Source organism: Bufo bufo, chromosome 10, assembly GCF_905171765.1.
Source record: "Bufo bufo chromosome 10, aBufBuf1.1, whole genome shotgun sequence".
Lineage (NCBI taxonomy): Eukaryota > Metazoa > Chordata > Amphibia > Anura > Bufonidae > Bufo > Bufo bufo.
Genome location: NC_053398.1, coordinates 151,222,822 through 151,245,321, shown reverse-complemented (window position 1 = coordinate 151,245,321; position 22,500 = coordinate 151,222,822). Strand labels below are relative to the sequence as shown.

Below are 22,500 nucleotides of genomic sequence, written 5' to 3'. Positions count from 1 at the left end.
CTGATCCAACTTTGATGTAATGTCCTTAAAACAAGTCAAAATGAGGCTCGGTAGTGTGTGTGGCCTCCACGTGCCTGTATGACCTCCCTACAACGATTGTGCATGCTCCTGATGAGGTGGCGGACGGTCTCCTGAGGGATCTCCTCCCAGACCTGGACTAAAGCATCTGCCAACTCCTGGACAGTCTGTGGTGCAACGTAATGTTGGTGGATAGAGTGAGACATAATGTCCCAGATGTGCTCAATTGCATTCAGGTCTGGGGAACGGGCGGGCCAGTCCATAGCATCAATGCCTTCGTCTTGCAGGAACTGCTGACACACTCCAGCCACATGAGGTCTAGCATTGTCTTGCATTAGGAGGAACCCAGGGCCAACCGCACCAGCATATGGTCTCACAAGGGGTCTGAGGATCTCATCTCGGTACCTAATGGCAGTCAGGCTACCTCTGGCGAGCACATGGAGGGCTTTGCGGCCCTCCAAAGAAATGCCACCCCACACCATTACTGACCCAATGCCAAACCGGTCATGCTGGAGGATGTTGCAGGCAGCAGAATGTTCTCCACGGCGTCTCCAGACTCTGTCACGTCTGTCACATGTGCTCAGTGTGAACCTGCTTTCATCTGTGAAGAGCACAGGGCGCCAGTTGCAAATTTGCCAATCTTGGTGTTCTCTGGCAAATGCCAAACGTCCTGCACGGTGTTGGGCTGTAAGCACAACCCCCACCTGTGGACGTCGGGCCCTCATATCACCCTCATGGAGTCTGTTTCTGACCGTTTGAGCAGACACATGCACATTTGTGGCCTGCTGGAGGTCATTTTGCAGGGCTCTGGCAGTGCTCCTCCTGTTCCTCCTTGCACAAAGGCTGAGGTAGCGGTCCTGCTGCTGGGTTGTTGCCCTCCTACGGCCTCCTCCACGTCTCCTGATGTACTGGCCTGTCTCCTGGTAGCGCCTCCATGCTCTGGACACTACGCTGACAGACACAGCAAACCTCCTTGCCACAGCTCGCATTGATGTGCCATCCTGGATAAGCTGCACTACCCGAGCCACTTGTGTGGGTTGTAGACTCTGTCTTATGCTACCACTAGAGTGAAAGCACCGCCAGCATTCAAAAGTGACCAAAACATCAGCCAGGAAGCATAGGAACTGAGAAGTGGTCTGTGTTCACCACCTGCAGAACCACTCCTTTATTGGGGGTGTCTTGCTAATTGCCTATAATTTCCACCTGTTGTCTATCCCATTTGCACAACAGCATGTGAAATTGATTGTCACTCAGTGTTGCTTCCTAAGTGGACAGTTTGATGTCACAGAAGTGGGATTGACTTGGAGTTACATTGTGTTGTTTAAGTGTTCCCTTTATTTTTTTGAGCAGTGTATATCTTTGTCAAATTTTTTTTACAGCACAGAAACCTGACATTTTAACAGGGGTGTGTAGACTAAAAATTTTTTTCTTAACTGTTGATTAACCTTTTGTTTGCTGCTATCAAATCAGTAAAGAAAGATTAGCATAATGTGAGTCTCCGTCTTGTAATAAAATTATTATTAAATGACAATTAGGCAGAATAGGTCTTCTGGATCTTAAAAATGTTACAAAGCAGCTCTACGAGATAAAAAAAAATGCTGGTGGTCACACTCAAATCCTATAAAAGCTTGAAGAAAGTATAATGGGCTCAGAGACATTTACTATACTAAAACATCACATAACTAAAGCTGTATTAAAAGTTTATTCAGTATAGCTGCCACACAACCAATATATATCTTCTCTTCCTAATTTGGAGGAAAAAAAACCTAAGCCAATTACTAGGCTTGAGTAAATATAGATCCGAAGTGGATTTGTTCAAAAACTTCTTCCTTTTTAATGCTGTTTTCGTACAACATGTAACAAATGTATTGTCCCCATGAAATATCGCAAGACTTGGGTGAATGACTACGGTTTTCATATCTGCCCATTTTTAAAAACATTTTACAGTAGGAATCCAGTGGGCTTTGGTAGTGGCTGGTACCTCGGTGCCTCAGCCCACTTCGGATTCCTATTGTAAAATATTTTTAAATTGACTACGGTATTCATATCTGCCTTTCACCCAAGTCTTGCGCTACGCAGAGCCAATACAGTTCAATGCTGTACGAAAACAGCATTAACCTCTTCACGACCGCAATCTGTATATATACGTGATAGCTGCACATACCCCGTGCAGCTACCACGTATATAGACGTCAAGCCAGATCTTTAATCCAAGCGCTGCAAAGCGCTTGGATTAAAGCTTCTGCCCCTGCCCTGGTGCTGTCACGGATAGCATACAGTCTAGTAATGCCAGCAAGGGGCCAATCAGAGTGGCCCCTTGCCGGCAATCGATCCGATTGGTTAGTCTGTGCAGACTAACCAATCGGATCGCGGCAGTGTTAAAATGCCGGTTTCAGGCTCTGATCTGCGCTCTGCAGATCAGAGCCTGAAAGCCGATAGTGTTCCTCATGCCCCCCCCCCCCCCCCCCCCCCCCCCCCCCCGATCTGTGGCCCGCCGATCTGTGCCCTCATCTCCTTCCTGCTCATCTCCTTCCTGGCATGCGATCCGCCCCCTGCATTAATTTTCTAGCCGCCCCTCCTGCCCCATTGTAGTCTGTACCCCCCGACCCCCCCCCCCTCCCCTTCCAGCGCTGCCCCCAATTCCCCCTTCTGTGTGTGATGGCGGCGGCTCCATTCCTGAGCCGCCGCCATCAGCAGAGAGTGTCAGCTCTATGCTGACACTCTCTCCTGTAACCCCATAGATGCTGCGGTTGCGGCATCCATGGGGTTAACAGAGGGAGGGAGCTCCCTCTCTCCACCATCGGGGCTGCAGCGCTGTGATTGCAGCACCCGATGGTTGCCATGGCAAAGGCGTCCAGTGCTGCCACCTACAGGCAATCTGGAAGTATTATACTTTGCAATGCAAGAGCATTGCAAAGTATAGTACAACTATCAGCCCCACTGGATCTTCAAGATCCAAGAGGGAACTGATAAAAAAAGTGAAAATAATAAAAGTAAAAATAAATCAATAAATAAATAAAAAAAATTGCCTTTTCCTATAAAAAAATAAAACAAAATACACATATTAGGTGTCACCGCGTCCGTAACGACCGTCTCTATAAATATATCACATGATGGACCCCGTCCGATAAACACCATGAAAATAAAATAAAAAAAACAGTGCCAAAAAAGCTATTTTTGTCACCTTACATCACAAAGTGCAACAGCAAGCGATCAAAAAGGCTTATGACCCCCAAAATAGTACCAATCAAACCGTCACCTCATCCCGCAAAAAATGATACCCTATTTAAGACAATCGCCCAAAAAAAAAAAAGCTATGGCTCTCAGACTATAGAGACACTAAAACATCATTTTTTGGGTTTCTGAAATGCTATTATTGTGTAAAACTTAAATAAATAAGAAAAAGTTATTAGGTATTGCCACGTCCGTAACGATCTTCTCTATAAAACTATCACATGACCTAACTCCTCAGATGAACGCTGTAAAAATAAATAAATGAAAACTGTTCCAAAACAGCCAATTTTTGGGTCACCTTGCCACATAAAGTGTAATAATGAATGATCAAAAAATCCTATGTACCCAAAAATGGTACCAATAAAAACCTCAACACTTTCTGCAAAAAACGAGCCCCTGCACAAGACGATCGGCAGAAAAATAAAAAACATATGGCGTTCAGAAAACCAATCCAGCACAATCTACCTTCCAAAAACCTTACGGCATTCCTTTCCTTCTGCGCCCTGCCGTGTGCCCGTACAGCAGTTTACGACCACATGTTGGGTGTTTCTGTAAACCGCGGAATCAGGGTAATAAATATTAAGTTTTGTTTGCCTGTTAACCCTCAATGTGTTAAAGAAAAAAAATATATTAAATGGAAAATCTGCCAAAAAAGTGAAATTTTAAAATTTCATCTCCATTTTCCTTTAATTCTTGTGGAACGCCTAAAGGGTTAACAAAGTTTGTAAAATCAGTTTTGAGTAACTTGAGGGGTGTATTTTCTATAATGGGGTTTCCACTATGTAAGCCCCACAAAGGGACTTCAGACCTGAACTGGTCCTTAAAAAGTGGGTTTTGGAAATTTTCTTAAAAATTGTAAGAATTGCTTCTAAGCCTTCTAACGTCCTAAAAAAATAAAATGACATTTCCAAAATGATGCCAACATAAAGTAGACATATGGGGAATGTTAACTAATAAATATTTTATTAGGTATCACTTTCTGTTTTAGAAGCAGAGAAATTGAAATTTGGAAAATTTTGAATTTTTCAAAATTTTTGGTAAATTTGGGATTTTTTCATAAATAAAGGTGAAATATATTGACTCAAATATATGACTATCATGAAGTACAATGTGTCACGAGAAAACAATCTCAGAATGGCGTGGATAAGTAAAAGTGTTCCAAAGCTATTACCACATAAAGTGACACATGTCAGATTTGTTAATTTTGACCTGGACACTGGGGCATCAATGACCCTTGGTCATGAAAGGGTGAAGAACAAGTTTTTTGAACGAATCTACTTCGGATCTATGATCTGAAGGTAGATTCTCTCAAGCCTGCAAATTACCATTAAAATATATCAATTCGCTGTGCCCTTGTATCGACCTCTCTAACTGTGAACTTATTAACAGGGTCTGCGGGGGTTCCGGGTGTCGGATGCTGAGGATAGGTCATCAATATAAAAGCCCGGTGAACCCCTTTTTAAACCGATCAAAGATCTTTGTGATACCAATAATTCCAATATACGACATTTACTTATCAGATATCTGTGGATTTTACTCAGATCCTTCCAATAACCGAGACAATAGAAGGAATCTGATTTAGGAACTTCATATTCCCCAGAAGATTGACTAGAGAACATCATTTGGGAACCTTCACATAAAATATTAAAGAGGACCTCTTAAACCCTATTAAATTACTTTAATAGGGGCTGTTTTCTCCAATAACTGGGGCTCCTGTGGATGCCCCAGTTACATTGGAAACAGTGGAGTTAAAATTATTTTTTTAAATGCGGTCGTTGATGGAAACAGTCACCATAGTCGCCCCATTCTCTCAAACTTGTACATGTTACATATGAAAATGATCGGCACAAAATAGGGAACCCATTGCAATAATTAATTTGTCACTTAATATTTAAGAAATAAAAAGCTATAATTACGGTAAAATTACTTTAATAGTAAGTGGTTTTCCTCCAAATTAAACCTAAAAAGTGAAAAAAAGTCCTAAGTGTCAAGTAAAAAAATAAAATAATGATTTTGGTAGTCAAAGAAATAAAAAAAATCTGCGGTCACTAAACCACCATGTGCGCAAAAATCACAAAAAGTTGCCTGGACATTTAGGCCTTTAGACCTGGTCATGAAAGGGTTAATATTCCAACCACACTAGGACTTTTTCCTTTGTTTCCTTCCTAAACCCTCTGACCCTATACAAAGCCTAACTGTCGCTTACTATCCCAGCAGAAACGCAGTTGCGAAAAAATGAAATTGTCCTGAAACTGCATGGATTTTAGAGGTTTGGACGGCGGTCACACGCTCATCAGATGGAAATGAAATATGCCACCTACTCCTTAACCCTACAGAAGACTACGTTATTGGTCTAGTGGGAACTCTGATTTCCTCAAAAATAATCCTCATCTCTTGTCATGACCCTATATACTTCTCCTCGCCCCATCAGTATATAGATCTATTATTTATTACTATTGTTTTATAATTGCAGTATATCACATAGTACTAGAGTTAAGCCTCATTCACACGTCCGTGTTCAAATCCGTGAGCAGGTGGTCAGTGATGCACCTGTGAAGCTGTCCGTGAAGGAGCCGTGTTGCATCTGTGTTTCACTGACACTGAACAGCTGAAAAAAAATTTTTTAAGTATCTCTTGTTAATGATCCGTGAAACACTGATGCCATCTGTGGTTTTCACGGACCCATAGACTATAATGGGCGTGATGGATCCGTGAACACTGACAAAATAGAGCATGCATCCGTGCTTAAAGAAAACTGACCCACGGACCATGCTAACACACTGATGTATGAATACACACATTAAAATGAATAGGCATGTGTGCTGTCCGTGGATAACACGTACAGCACACGTCTGTGAAACACTATCGTGTGAATAAGTCTTTAGACTTCGGCATGTCCTGTTTTAGCCCAAGAACTCATGGGTAAGCGCTTAGAAATTGACTTCACACCATTCTTATAAACCACATAAGCTTGCTATCTGAGGAGTTTTTTGGACTTTACACACACCTAATTTTATTTATCTGTTCATAGGAAGACTATAATCTAAACTACACTAGAGTCGATTTAACAAATCTTTTATCAATAAGCATATATACAACGAAATGTATTGACCCAGATGAGAAAGAATGCTGCCCTTGTAGCACCATCTAGTGGAGGCAGCTGCCCTGTAGTCAGTGTCCATCAGGCCTTGCAACATGACAGAAGATAGCAGCCAAACCAAGGAATTGGCCACCCATCTGCAGAGGGCTTTTTGTGGGTATTAGCCTTGGTTGACTATAGGGCAGCTCCCTCCACTCCAGAGACCTTCTCTGTCTAATGCTGTTATTGAGCATGTTACTAAATCCTGATGAGACAGAGCGTTATTAGACCAAAGTGAACCCTGACAATTACAGGACCATCCCGCTACAACCAGATCCTGAGGTGTCATCCCAGATATCCCATGGTGAGATGACCTTCAGTGACCCGGCCTGAGACCATGCTCTTCACTTAGTAGAGGGGTCAGCACAATGTCAGATAGTGTGGGGCTCCTTGTGTCCCATGTCTGCATATGTAGTTCTGGTGTTACACATATACCTGGAGGACGAAGGTAAGGAGAAAGATGTAAAGTATTTAGAGGTATAGATTTTATTGTGGTCATTATGTGTCGGAGAGGTTTCATGCTCCTCAGCCTATATTTGCTCTAGTCTATGGCAGGTTTTTATGGGGGGGGGTTCTGGATATAGGGGTCTCTGATCTGTATAGTTTGTGTCTAATAATGCATCGTCTTCTCTTATTAGACACCTGAAGGATGTGGTGCTGCTGACTGCCATTGTCCAGGTCCTCAGCTGCTTTTCCCTCTACTTCTGGTACTTCTGGCTGCTGGTGAGTTGTGCAGCGTAACCTTTTATCACCCTGTAGTTACCTATAAAGCTGAACCCCAATGAATGTGTGCTGTCTGGATTAGATTTCGATACCACGCGGAGAAAAGAAAACACCAAAAAAACTGCATGCATTCCGCATTTTATGGAACGTCCAGACCATAATAGAACAGTCCTATCCTATTTTTTTTTTGGGGGGGACAAGGTGACAAAAAAAATGGCAAATCGTGCAGTTTTTTATATTTTTTTTCTTTTACGGCGTTCACCACTTTTTTGGGCGTGGCGATATGTAATGTTTATTTTTTTATTGTTTATATATTTTATATGTAAAACTGGGAAAGGGGGCACCTGAGGGGTTAATTGCCTGGGATCGTAGTGCCATGTCATAGAGGAAATCTACATAAGCTCCGCCCACACAGTGCTGCAGAGCGATCTGTGCCTGCAGGGAAGAGTGTGTGAGCTTCAGGAATAGGACAAGGTCAGTAGTTAGTGTTACGGGGCTCCAATTGTTTTATATTTTAGTGTGGGCATTTTTGGTGGCAGTGATACCCATGATGTTTTTGTTTTTTTGTTATTTATATATATTTTTTTTTATTCTAGGAAAAGGGGGGTGATTAAAAAAAAAAATTAAATATAAGTTTAACAATTTTTTAAACTTTGTTACGATTTTGAAGTGTTTAAAATCAAATATTTAAAAAAAATAATTCTGAACAATCATGAATTTTTCAAATCCATTTATTACTCTGAATTTGTTAGGTTGGCTTGCAACAAGCTTCAGCGAAACCCAGTGCATTGAAATCATTTACTGGCATCCGCACGAGCTTCTGGGTTTTTCACCCTTTAGCTGTCGTGATCTCACTTGATCACGGCATTTAAAAGGCTTTAATTACAACGATCAGCATTATTGCCAGTCGTGGTAATTAGCCACGGGTCTCTGCTGTTTGAAACATGCACGTGCGAGTGGGCAACATGTTTACACATCGCTCCAGTGCCGTACGTGTAGCTGTACATGAAGGTCGCATGATGTCCAAGGGTTAAATGTACAAAACACAACTTGTGAAACAGAAAATTAAAATGCAACTTGTAATCTCTATGATAGATCACAATAGGGTCAGTATTCACCATTAACTTTTTGTAAGGTGAAACCTCAATTCAGACATTTTAGTCCCTTCTGGAACTTTAGGACCCGAGGTACTTCTTGTGATAAGATGGGGTTAGTGACATTTGAGAACTTTGATTACTGCCCCCCCCTCTTAGTCATATCTGGTCGTGGAAGCTCACAGTAATGGGTTGGTGTTATTTTATTTATGAGCACTATTCACACTATGAGGGGAGGGGGTTACGAGTCAAAGCAAAAACATACAATTTGGAGAGTATGCAGGGCCCCACTGGCAGCGCTATAGCAATGCATGTTGCTTGTGTCCATGAGGGGAACGGAGCCCTTTACTCCTCCTTTTCTCTGGTGCATTTACTGTCAGAATCTCTTTGGCAGGAAACCAAATGGACTCCTGCTCATTTGTAAAATTCATTTCATTAAGGCTTATTGTCAAAGTTTTAAAACATACCGGCATTATGTGTTACATAGAAGGAAGAATGCCCCTCGAAAGGCACCGACTTCCCTGCTTGCTTTATAATTATACTGCCTCAAAAGCCCTATACTGTCACTCAATATATTTATTATACTGCCTGAAAAGCCCTGTACTCTTACTCCTCATTCTTATATATTTGTTCTCCAGTTTTTTGTTTTTTTTTGTTTTTGTTTTTACAGCCCGTTCTGTGTTTTTTGGAGTCAATTGGATTTGTTTAGAAAAATAAAAAATCCTTATAGATATGAATGGCAGCATTTGGCGATTTAATGCAGCCCAAACCGCTTAACGTACAGTTTGTACAAACTGCGCGTTGAAGCTCTCCTGCTGAGGTGTGTTATGTAATTCTGGAGTTGATCAGATTTGTCATTTTAATACACATTTGATTGAAAATAATAAAATTCCCTATAGAAATAAATTACAGAATTTGGATTAATGCAGCCTAAACCATTCAATGCACATGTGCTTTTTTTTTTTTACTACAATGCTATATGACCTATACTATGATTTAGATACACTTGTCAGTATATACTGCACCGCTAGTATTATATTAATCACATTCAAAATAACACCAACCACAGTATTATGCATAGCTTACTATATGCTTTTGAACTGTGCTATTACATGTACACACTACAATTCAGACCCATTTTTACTGTGCAATGATCACAGTATACTTTAAACAGTGCCATTATTCACTACAATTCTATATACTGTATACTATGATTTAGATACATGTGTCAATATGCATTGCACCTCTAGTATTATATTCAGTATATTCAAACTAACACAAAGCAACCACGGTATTATGCATGATTACTGTATACTTTGAAGGCTATACCTTTGTGAGCATTTTTATTACTGCATTGTTCTCATTTTGAGCAAAAAATGTTTGTGGTCTATTAAAAATATGGACCCTTTTTCCTGCACAGCTTTGAGTTCCTCTAGTAGCAGGATCTGTATATTTTCTCTCTGCTCCGTCAGTTGGGGAGCTGACGGCTCCTTAGCTCTCACTTTATAAACAGTCATTATCGCTCAGGTCTTACCTTACAGATAAGAATGTGGCTTAAATGTTTGGCCTTTTAGTAAATTAGAGAGAAGGGTTATTAGATGACCAGCACAAAGTAAAAGTCCAATTCTGACAGCTAGAAAAACTGTTAACCCTTTGTGATACAACGGCTCAATATATATTTTTTTAAACTTGTTTTATTAGGAGTAAACAGCACAAGTACGGTTTAGATAAGGCATGATGTTTGCCCACGCAGGGGCCATAAAGTATGTCACAAATACATGGAATGTAATGCATATTGAGCATCAATAATGTAACAGATCAATTAAGGTGAGGTTACAATAAGATTGTGGAGGAAAAAGGGACAGTACATCAGGCACACTACTATGATCAGAAAGAGCTGACTAAAGATTAATTGGGTTGTCAGGCCTAATCATCGGCCGCTGAGTACATATGTGTTGCGCACAGAGTTAACGGGGATGAGCACCACTCACCCCATACCTTTTTGAAACTTCTGTGGGCACCCTCAGTGTTTAAAAACAAAGTTCTCCATAGAGACTGCGTGATTTACTAGAGAAATCCATTGCCCTAGTGTAGGACGTTGTAATGACCGACGTCACGCACAGGGAGGAAAACAGGGAAAGCCCTGCCCAAGGGAGAGGGAAAGGTGGTGACCCCTAACTCACCTTGCGGCTGGCACCTGACTGCCCTGACGTCCCTAGATGGGTTCCTCACCCGTGCGGCGATCACGTGCCTAAACCCTGGCTTTTCCTAATATGAGCCCTGGATAGTGAACAGGCCGGTGGGATCGCTAGTCCACACCACTATCACTAAGAGGGAAACACCATGGAGAGGACCGACAAAACATACAAACACATACACCCAGGTGGGCGACCACAATAAACCAAAAAGGTCCAACAGGGATCTGGAGGGTAGCGTACAGGACCAACTACCAGCGAACGCAGCAACACAGCTCCAGAAGGTCAGAATAGATGTCCAGGCAGGAAGCTCTATCTCTGGCAACCAGAGAAGTGTGTGAGAGAAATATAAGGAGGTCTGGGAGTGCTGGACAAGGAACAGCTGAGGAGAAGGAGCTACGGATCCCTGAGTGAGCCAAAAGGGTTTGCTAAGCAAACCCAGAAAGCTACCATAAGGAAAACAGCCCTATCTTAAATAGAGCGTGCAGCCAACCGCTGCGACTTCCTGACCCCGGGTATAACGGAGTCAGGCGTGGTCCTCGACACCCTCGTGACAGACGTCTATCCCCCATCCATCGTATAGCTATGGCCTTCCTGGCGAGAAACAAAGCCTCCCCCAGAAAGATTCTATGTTAATGCGACCAGGACTCCTCGTCCAATACACCCAGGATACACAATTTGGGACATAAGGGTACTGTTACGGGGATCATAGTAGAGAGAACCTCTAACACCGCTGTCCAGAATTGACGAATTATCTCACATTCCCAGATCATGTGCCAGAAATCAGAACTTTCCAACTCATCACCACGACGGCTACAAGGAGATTGACCCCTGACCTCTGTAAGGGCAGGAACAGAGAGAGGGTTTAAATCCCCCCCCCCCCCCCCCACCACCACCAACACGAGTGTTTCCTGTCTCTACAGAGGACTGGGGCAGAGAAAGTCTCCCTGTGGGGAGATGCAGATGGTAACTTCCTGACACCTTACCTGGTGTAGGAGGGAGGCCTCGCTCCATTACAATATGTGAGCCTGCTCCCGGGTCGCGATCTCCCGCCGGGCCGCCTTGGCTATCGCTGGGTGCGCGCCTAAGCGCTTCAGAAAAGCGTCAGACGGGGGCGTGGCCTGAGAGCGCATGGAGTAGGACTCACAGCTCCTGCCGGCATCCTGAACATTAGTGTGGTAGCAACGTCTATTTCGATCATTTTTTCTTACCTGGTGGGTGAGTGGAGACCGGAGAGTGCGGGGGTGATTTTGAGAGCTCCGACATGCCTCGAAAATCCAACAAGGGGCCGCGATACGATAGGCCGGAGGTGAGCCAGCATGGCGGCGCCGAGGAGGAAGAGGGGCCGGCCTTACAGTCCAAACTGAGCCAGAGTGCGGCCGCAAAGTTAAGCAAGTTTGCCCGCGCTGATAGCGGTGTAGGAGACTGGGCAGAGGAGAAGGAGGCAGACGTGCATAATTCTTCTGAACAAGAGGACGGATCCCTAGATGGGGAGGCCCTGGATGCGGCGGAGTGGCCGCCATTGACCCCTGCACGTCCAGCTAAAAGCGCGGTAGGCCCCAAAGATGCGGCTAATGAAGAGCCCACGCTAAAAGATATTATGGCTGCTGTGGCTAGCTGTAACAATACCCTGAAGGTGCTCTCTGTACAAGTTGGTAGCCTGAGGTCAGATGTGTCTATAATTAGGCACGACCTACACAAGATATCTGAGCGCACCTCTGAATTGGAGAAGAGGGTGTCTACTATAGAAGATGATGTTCGGCCTCTGCAAATGGCGGAAAAAACAACTGCTAAGGACATAGCTTCTTTTGTATGCTAAAACTGACGATCTGGAGAACAGGTCCAGAAGGAACAACCTGAGGATTGTAGGAATGCCAGAAAAGACGGAGGGAGATAACGCTACAGAGTTTGTGGAGAAATGGTTGCATCAGCTATTCCATGAGAAAGGTCTATCTTCCCTGTATGCGGTGGAGCGGGCGCACAGAGTCCCCATGCGGCCGCATCCACCAGGCAGACCACCTCGTCCTATACTGGCGAAGATCCTGCATTTTAAAGACCGGGACACTATCCTGCGGCAATCAAGGGACAATGAGGAGATGGTCCTGAACGGGGTGAAAGTGTCCATATTTCCGGATTATTCCAATAAAGTGCAGCGGAGGAGAAGCAGATTTATGGACATAAAGAAAAGGCTGAGAAGTCTACAAGTTCAATATGCTATGTTGTTTCCTGCTAAACTGCGTGTGGTGGCATTGGGATCCACCAGATTTTTTGAAGATCCGGAGGAGGCGGCGCAGTGGCTGGACGTCCACGAGCGGCAATTGAGAAGCGGGGCCCTGAACACTTGAAGGAGGCTAAGATATAGTTTCTTATGTTCAATTTTTATTTGCATTTGCACTCTAAGGTTGCTATAAAGGTTGCACCAGTTAAGAAGTGTATTATGTAATGCTACCACAAGGTAGATCCTGTGGAGGGAGTAGGTTGCTGAGAGTAAAATGTATTTCTCAGATGTGGGGAGGATTCTCTACCTGAGGGATATTGTTATAATCTGCTATGATTATTATATGTTGGGGGGTAAGTTGCTCTCAGATGGCCCTGTTTTAATGTGTGAGGTTGATTATCATAGGGAAAATGTTCCCCAGTTATAGAAATCTGATTGGGAAAGGGGGGGAGGGGGGTGGGAGGTTGGGTAGGGAGTTGGGGGGAAGAGATATGGTCTTGGAATATGAGCTGAGGAAGTTGGAGTGGGATGTGAGGTCCAAGTATGGTCTGAAATTCTATCATGTCACAGGTGATTAGAGTTTTAAGCTGGAATGTGAGAGGAATGGCAGATGCACGAAAGAGACAGTGTGTTTTTCAGTACTTGGGGCGGTTTCAGCCGGCTATATGTTGTCTTCAGGAAACGCATCTGATTGGAGAAAATCTACACTGGATGAGTAAAAATTGGGTGACATATGCGTTACATTCAACTCATTCTTCTCATTCTAGAGGGGTTAGTATGATTGTGCATAGTAGCATTAGGTATGAACATGTGCAGGAATGTGTGGATGCGGATGGTAGATATGTGTGTGTTGTGTGTAAGGTGGATGGGATACAGGTGGTGCTGGTGTCTGTGTATGTGCCCCCACCATTTGCATCCCCATTGATAAGAGAGATCATGGACTTTGTGGCGGACTTCCCTGGGTTGCCGTGGCTACTGGTTGGGGACTTTAATTGCACGCTGAATGACTCCCTAGATAGATGCCGGGTGGAAGGAGCAGGGGGTTTACCGGGGAGTGTGGCTCTCAGAAATATTATGGGGGAAATAGGTGTACATGATGTATGGAGACTGCGTAACCCTGATAAGCGTGAATTCTCGTGCAGATCTGCCGCGCATCATTCGTTATCGCGTATTGATTTGGCCCTTGTTAATGATATAATGCTGCCACTGGTTGGGGTTGTTGTCTATCATCCTCGGTCGTTGTCTGACCATTCTTTGGTGCAGATAGACTTGTGCCTGGGGGTGCTCAGACAGGGACCGAGGCTGTGGAAGTGTAACTCACATTGGCTAAATGTGTTGGGTGATCTGTCTGGGATCTCTCTTGAAATTAAGGAATTTTTTGCCATCAATACAGGGACGGCCTCGGTACCGGGTGTTTGGGACGCCATGAAAGCATTCCTGAGGGGAGTCTTGATGAAAGAAATTAACAAGCATAAATCTAGGTCTAGGGAGGCGGATGTTAAGGCGCATGTACTGGTGGCTGAGGCTGAGAGAGAGTTTAGTAGATCCCCCACCCTGATTAATAGTGAGGCGCTGGCGGTAGCTCAGGAGCAGCTGAGGTGTCATTTAGTGCAGGCCGCAGAGAGAAAGAGAAGTTTTTATCGTCAGAGATCCTTTGAAGAAGGTGAGAAGGTGGGTCATCTGTTGTCGGTGGTATCACAGGCTCAGAGAGGCTCCTCTTGTATCCAGGAACTGAGAGATGACAGGGGGAATAGTAGCCAGGATACGAAAGGAATATTAGATATTCTAAAAAGCTTTTATTTATCTCTATATGCTTCCACTGGTTCTAGTTCTGAGGAGGCTCTTAATGAATTTCTAGGGGAAGCACAGTTATCGAGGCTGTCAGAGGAGGATAGAGTAAGGCTGGAAGAGCCGATTTCACTGGAAGAACTGGAGGCTGCGCTTGGGGGTATGGCGAATGGTAAGGCGCCTGGAGCTGATGGCCTCCCTGTGGAGGTGTATAAAAAGCTGCAAGGGACATTACTTCCTGAATTACTTAAGGTGCTTGAGCACTCATTGGAGGCAGGTTCGTTACCACATTCGATGCAGGAAGCTATAATTGTGGTTATACCTAAACCTGGGAAGGATCCTAAAATACCGGATTCCTACAGACCAATTTCGCTTCTCACAGCTGATGTTAAGCTCCTGGCGAAGGTGTTGGCGAACAGGCTGTCCAAAGTAATTCTGACTATAGTACACCCGGACCAGACGGGTTTTATGCCTGGGAAATCAACGGCTATTAATCTCCGTAGGCTGTATGCTAGCTTAAATATTCCGGCTGATAATTGTGGAGACAGGGCCTTGCTTGCTCTTGACGCCGCCAAGGCGTTCGATAGTGTGGAGTGGATCTACTTGTGGGGGGGTCTTGAAAACTATGGGTTTTGGAGCACGGTTCATTCAGTGGGTAAAGGTCCTATACTCTAGTCCTAAGGCGAGAATTAGAGCTAATGGAGGGTTGTCAGATTGTTTCGCTCTTGCCAGGGGCACCAGACAGGGATGCCCATTGTCGCCCTTATTGTTTGCTCTCGCAATAGAGCCGCTCGCGGCGCATATTCGCTTATCAACAAATATAGTGGGTTTTAGATACGGTGGGCTGCACAATAAAGTGGCTATGTACGCTGATGATACTCTGCTTTTTATGGGCGATACTGGTGCGTCCCTGGATGCGGCCATGGCATTGATTGACAGATTTGGTGGCTCTCTGGACTTCAGATAAATTGGCAAAAATCCTCTTTGATGCCAATAGATGGGCAGGCCCTGTCAGGCAGACAAGTAGATAGCCTGGTGCCTTGGGTGGATAAATTTAAATATCTGGGACTATATATAACACCGAGACTATCGGATTTTGAAGACCTTAATCTGTCCCCATTGCTGGCTACTTTCAGGCTTAAAGTGAGGTCATGGTGTAGACTTTCTTTCGGTGGTAGGTAGAGTTAACCTTTTAAAAATGGTTATGATGCCCCAGTTGCTTTATGTACTGAATAATGCTCCCGTATGGATCCCCCAGGATAGATTCAAGAAAATTCATTCTCTATTTAGGGATCTTACTTGGAAATATGGGCAGGCTAGGATTAAACTGGAGACATTGCAATATACTAAGTCGGAAGGGGGCCTGGCTGTCCCTAATGCATGGATTTATTTTCTGGCTTCCCAATGTCAACATTTCAAGGGATGGATTGATTTACAAGCTCCAGATATGACAGGGCAGATATTGCAACATTGGTTGGGCAGTCGGGACCTCATGGGCATTCTGGAAGGCTCAGGAATGCATGCTGGGAGAGAAAAACTCCCTCTTATTGAACTTATGAAAAAAGTTTGGGCAAAGGTGAAGCAGCTAAGAGGTGTAGGTGGAATTGGTGAACTTTCCCCTATTGGAAAGAATCATCTGTTGCCCGAATTTTTTGCCATACCAGGACTTAGGAACTGGGAAACTTATGGAGTGACGAGAATTGGCCAATTAATCGAGGACAAGATATGTAAGTCATTTCAAAACTTGCAGCAGGAATTTAATATTCCTAGGGGGTGGTTCTATAAATATCTCCAAATGAGGCATGCCCTTGAGGTCACACTGCGGAAAGGATGTGTGATAGCTCAGATGGAGGTGGTTCATAAGCTTGTTCTCCCGACAGGGGGAGGTAAAAGAGGGCTGATATCACAATTGTATGCTCTTTTATTGGAAAAATTCCTGGAGGGGTTTCCGCTCTCAAGAATGAAAAAATGGGAGGCTGACGTGGTGGTTATGTCTAAAGATAAGTGGGAAGATATATTAGAAGGGGTCCCCAAGGTGTCCTTGAGCGAACAGGGCAAACTATCCCAGCTATTTATTATACATAGAGTGTACAAAACACCGGTGTTTCTAAAAAAGGTTGGAGTAAGAATTGATGACAGGTGTCCAAAGTGTATGGAAGAGGGTGCGGATTTGGTACATATGCTGTGGTCTTGCCCAGTAATTGGTAATTATTGGGAGGAGGTAAGAAATATGATTAATAGCAGAATGACATTGAGAATTCAAAAAGACCCAAAGGTGTGTGTACTGGGATATGTGTCTGAGATTGGAAGGACTGAATCGGTCAAGGTAGCTGTGGGGAGATTGCTATATGTGGCCAGGAAACTGATTGCTATGAGGTGGATCCAGGGAAGTCCGCCTACACTGGGTGAGTTTGAACGGAAGGTGCATGACATGATGATACTTGAAAAAGGGGTGTATGTGAAGAGAGGATGTCCGCAAAAGTTTGATAAATTGTGGAGTGATTGGTTATCTCACACTCACGTGGTTATTTAGGCTCGTCAAAATCAAGACTAGTTATCAGGGAGGGGGGTGTTAGGCAAGGTGGGGGGGGGGGAAGGGATTTGGGGGGATTTAGATATGTATAATCCTTTGTTTCAATATTTGTTTTAACATGTATACACATTATGTACTGATACTGGATAAAACTGTGTGTCGATATTTGTACGGTTACTGTTGCATTCTGACTCCACACGGTGGATAAAGCAAGAAAGAAAAAACAACGTATTGTTTTTTTTTTGTAACACTATGTATTTATTGTTTTCAATAAAAAAGATTTGATTCAAAAAAAAAAAAGAAAAGCGTCAGACGTCACTTCCGGTGGACAGGGGGAGTGACGTCATCCAGGAAGCGTCTCCTGTTCAAATTTCGGCGCCAGCAAGTGCCGACCGTCTCTGTGTACCGGCGTACATCGGAGTCAGCGTGCAGTCATGTCGACTGAACCCTGCTCCGCTGGAGACCCTTCTGTGCCGCCTGCCGTAAGTTCCCCTGTGGGGAAGCGCTTTTTTGCCCTGTTACTTGTTCTTAGACACTGTACCAGGTTGCTTGTTCCTCCTCCTCCTCCTCCACATCTCTGGCTTGGGGCTTCTGGCTATTTATCTCCATGTATACTTTCATGGCTGATGGGGGTTATTCTTCCCAGGTCCCTAAGGAGGCTCAGAAAAAAATCTGAAAACAGGCTAAGTGTGTGTCCTGCCTCAAACGGCTTCTGGACGACTACCGCAAGAGACTATGCAAGGACTGCATCTCTAGTGTTATTGCTGAAGAACAGCCTTCTTTCTTTGATGAATTGAGGTCCATGATACATGAGGAAGTAAAAACCTCCTTATCCCAAATTTCCCCCTTACCCAGGGACCCACCTCCACCTAAAAAGCGAAGGGGACCATCTCCTTCTTTATCAGACCCGGAGGTGATAGGGGAAGATGCTTCATCATCTAGAGCCTGGGAGGACGAGGAGGCTTCCTCTGATATTGAGACTACAGAATCAGATAGGAAATTTTGTTTTTCGTTGGATGAGATGCCAGACCTTCTAAGGGCTGTCCGGGCCACTATGGGGGTAGAAGAAACCCCAAGAGCCCACTCAGTTCAGGACGAAATGTTTGGGAGACTCCGGGTTAAAAAGACCCGTATGTTTCCAATCAATGAGAACATACGAGATATGGTGCTCGACGAGTGGTCCAACCCAGTAAAGCGGTTGGGGGTGTCCAGGTCCTTTAAGAATCGTCTGTTATTTGACACTAACGAAGGGAAAATTTTCAACGAAACACCAAAAGTTGACATTCAAGTCGCAAAAGTCAATAAAAAGACTGCCTTGCCCTTTGAAGACACCTCTCAGTTGCGTGACCCCATGGATAGGAAGGCAGATAGTCTTTTAAAAAAATCGTGGGAAGCGGCCATGTTTTAATTTAAAAGCTAACATCGCAGCCACCTCGGTAGCAAGGTCCATGAGGTTGTGGCTAGATGAGCTAGAATCTCACATCAGAGATAATACTCCCAGGGAAGAGATCTTAAGGTCCCTCCCCTTTATTGAAGTCCGCCACAGCATTTATGGCAGATGCCTCGGCAGAATCTGTCAGATTTGCTGCGAAGGACGCCGGGCTTTCCAATGCGGCCCGCCGCGCCTTTATGGATGAAGAGCTGGTCAGGCGACAACACATCAAAAATGAAATGATACTCCATCCCGTTCTCAGGGGAGTACGTCTTTGGCCCTGTCTTGGACCGTATGTTAGAAAAGGCTGCGGACAAGAAAAAGGGCTTCCCAGTGGAGAGACCCTATAAAAGGAAATATCCTTTTCGGGCCCCCACTAGCCAGAATAAATCCTTTTAGGGATAAAGGGAAGTCAGGACGCTGGAGCTATCCGAAAGGGGGCAGGGGTAGAAGTAACCCCTCTTCCTCCCAAAATAAGTTCTCGGATAAACAGTGATGCCAGAGTCGGGGGGGGGAGATTGAAGAATTTTCTGACTCCTTGGGAGTCCATTACCCCGAATCCTTGGGTCCGGGAAATCATAAAATTCGAATACCGAATCGAACTTTCTTCATCTCCCACAAACCGCTTCAATGTTACCAACCCAAACTCCTCCAATGTACGCAAAAAGATTCTGCAAGGAATTCAAAACCTTCTGGCGATGGATGTGATAGTACGGGTCCCATCAACACAGCTAGGACAAGGGTTCTATTCGAATCTTTTTCTGGTAGAGAGGCTCATTCCGTACGATTTATAAACTTAAAAGCCCTGAACAAATTTATAATTTATTGGAAATTCAGGATGGAATCCCTAAAGTCCCTGATTCCCTTAATAGGGAGGAATGCCCTGATGTGTTCAGTAGATCTTCAGGACGCTTACTACCACGTCCCAATTCATCCAGAATCCCAAAAGTTCTTGAGATTTGCCATTCAGGACCACAGGGGGGTAACCCGTCACTTCCAGTTTACGGCCCTTCCCTTTGGGATATCATCTGCGCCCAGAGTCTTCACGAAACTGGTAGTCGAGATGGTGGCCTTCCTGAGACACAAGGGATTGGTGATTTTATACCATACCTGGACGATTTCCTCCTGATTGGGAATTCAGAGAACAAACTCAGAACAGACTTATTAACCTTCCTGTCTCTCACCCAAGATCTAGGGTGGTTAGTGAACCAGAAAAAAATCTAATCTTGTACCTTCCAGCACTATCCAGTTTTTGGGTGTCGTCCTGGATTCCTGGGCTCAACATGCCTTTCTTCCACCAGACAAGGTCAAAAACCTCCAATTTGAAGGTTCGACTGTTTCAGAACAGGAGGTCTTGTCCCATAAGGGAAGCTATGAGTCTCCTGGGTCTTCTCTCGTCCTGCATTCCGTCGGTCCCATGGAGCCAGTCCCACTTCCGATCCCTCCAGTCATGGATCCTCAGAACTTGGAACAAGCAACAGTCCTCCTTGGATCACAAGTTCTGATCCCTCTAGCGGTGAAGACCTCCCTAGACTGGTGGAAAAGCACAGGCAATCTGTCCTTTGGGAGTTGCCTGGGAGAAGACTCCCTACATTCAAGTGCTTACAGATGCAAGCGAAAAAGGATGGGGAGCGAAAGTGGGAGATCACTTCTTTCAGGGTTCCTGGATTCCAACAACCCGCTCTCGATCTTCCAACTTCAGAGAGCTGGAAGCGGTCTGGAAAGCTCTGAAAGCTGCAGAGATCCTTCTCGTTGGTCAACACGTAAAAATTCTTTCAGACAATACGACGACGGTAGCATACCTCTCTCTCACCAGGGAGGCACGAGATCGGAGAAACTGATGTTCGTCGCAAGAAAAATCTTCAATTGGGCAGAGTCCCACGTGAGATCCATCTCCGCAATTCATTTGAAAGGGATACTGAATGTGGAAGCAGACTATCTCAGTCGCCAGTTAATAGACCATACCGAATGGTCTCTAAATCAGGACGTGTTTCAGGTTCTGGTAGAAAGATGGGGCACTCCACAAGTGGACCTGTTCGCCTCCAAGAAGAACACAAAGGTACCAATGTTCTGTTCATTGAACCCACGGGACAATCCCCGGGCGCTGGATGCGCTCACGATTCATTGGGACTGGGATCTCTGTTATGCGTTTCCACCCTTGCCTCTACTTCCCAGGATAATTCAAAAACTCAACCTAGAGGACACGACTCTAATTCTAATAGCTCCCTATTGGCCGAAAAGGAGCTGGTTCCTTTCCTTAAAAAAAAACTATCAATAGAGGACCCATGGCCTCTTCCTTCCAAGAGGGACCTGCTTCATCAAGGGCCAATTCTACACCCAAACCCGAGCTTCCTCAAGTCATCAGCTTGGGTCCAGAGGTTGAAGTCACAAGGGCTTTCTGACCAAGTGATATCTACCCTGAAAGTGAGTAGGAAGAAGGTTACGGTCTCGATCTATCTAAAGATTTGGAAGAGATTCTGTTCCTGGATTGGTAACCCTGCCCCAAACTTAGAGCCGCCCAATTTTCAGAAAATCTTTGACTTCCTCCAGCAGGGACTTGAATTAGGTCTTAGACCCTCCACCTTGAAGGTACAGGTCTCGGCCCTAACTTGTTTTTTTGATCAAGATCTAGCCAATCATCGCTGGATCAAAAGATTTATGAAAGCTGCCTCTTGCCTACGCCCCTCTCTAAAATCCAGGATCCCCCAACTGGGACCTCAATACAGTGCTCACAGGCCTAACACTTGCCCCGTTTGAGCCCCTTTCTAGTTTTTCCACCAAACATCTATCTTTAAAGACCGCATTCTTGGTGGCCATCACGTCCGCAAGAAGGCTAGGCGAGATTCAAGCTCTATCGATACAAGAACCCTATCTCCGTATCACCGATGATAGAATTATTCTTAAATTAGATCCAGGTTTTTTGCCTAAAGTAGTATCGGATTTCCACCGTAACCAGGAGATAGTTTTACCTTCCTTTTGCAGTAATCCCTCCAATGATAAGGAATGTAACTTCCACTCACTAGATGTAAGACGCTCAGTCTTACGGTATCTCGAAGTGTCAAAAGGTTTCCGTAGATCCAACAACCTATTTGTCTTATTCTCAGGTAAGAATAAGGGTCTAAAAGCCTCCAGGTCCTCCTTAGCACGGTGGATTAAGGATTCCTTTTCCATTTCCTATGAGTCCCAAGGCCTTCCTTGCCCCTCAAATTTGAGAGCTCACTCTACCCGAGCTATGTCCTCCTCCCAGGCCGAGCGGGCTGGAGCTTCTCTTGAGGATATCTGTAAAGCTGCTACTTGGTCTAACATTCACACCTTTACAAAACACTATAGGCTAGACCTATCTAGTTCAGACTTGTCTTTTGGACGTAAGGTCCTTCAGGCGGTCGTCTCCCCCTAAGCTATAATTTTTTATATCTCCTTGTAGCCGTCATGGTGATGAGGTGGAAAGCCGGAATTAGACTTACTGGTAATTCAGTTTCCACGAGATCACCACGACTGCACATATATTCCCTACCCTTTATTTAGTCTTACCTGGGAGGTTATGAAGTAATACCCTCTCGACTTATTATTTTGTGTTCTCACCACTTATTTCTGTCTCTGTAATTTTGGACACACTGGTGTTGGTGGTGGGAGGGGGGGGATTTAAACCCTCTCTCTGTTCCTGCCCCTACAGAGGTCAGGGGTCAATCTCCTTGTAGCCGTCGTGGTGATCTTGTGGAAACTGAATTACCGGTAAGTCTAATTCCGGCTTTCATTCTCGCACCTGTGACTCAACGGCTCAATATTTTAATAAATGAGTAAAATGCAATTATAAAAATAATTGCTGCCGAAGGTGTCCATAGCCTTTAAACTGTTTGAACTCTCACACAAACAGAAACTTTCAGCTCTTTTCAAGCACTATACATTTCCTTCATGAAATGCACATCCAGTTTTAGCATTAAACTTTGATTTACTTGTTCCCAATGAAAAGGCCTTGCTCTCCAAATGTTGTATTTTTACTTTAACCTGTGTTCAGGGCAATGTCTCTCTGGAAGTGGAGGTTTGGAATAGATCACAGCAAGCAGACTGGCTGCTGGCAGAAGTGCATGATTGTGAGTTGTTGGGTTGTGTAACTTACAGTGAAGGCG

At 44.5% G+C, this 22,500-nt stretch overlaps 1 protein-coding gene across 2 annotated transcripts in view; it reads left to right on the top strand.

Annotated features, from left to right (window-relative positions):
• Positions 1–22,500, top strand: part of TMEM208 (transmembrane protein 208) — a 59,102-nt gene that overhangs the window by 35,859 nt on the left and 743 nt on the right. For both annotated transcript variants that reach the window (XM_040410061.1, XM_040410060.1), the window contains exon 5: positions 7,029–7,113. In XM_040410061.1, the coding sequence (XP_040265995.1) occupies positions 7,029–7,113 (85 nt within the window). The remainder of the gene's footprint in view (positions 1–7,028; positions 7,114–22,500) is intronic.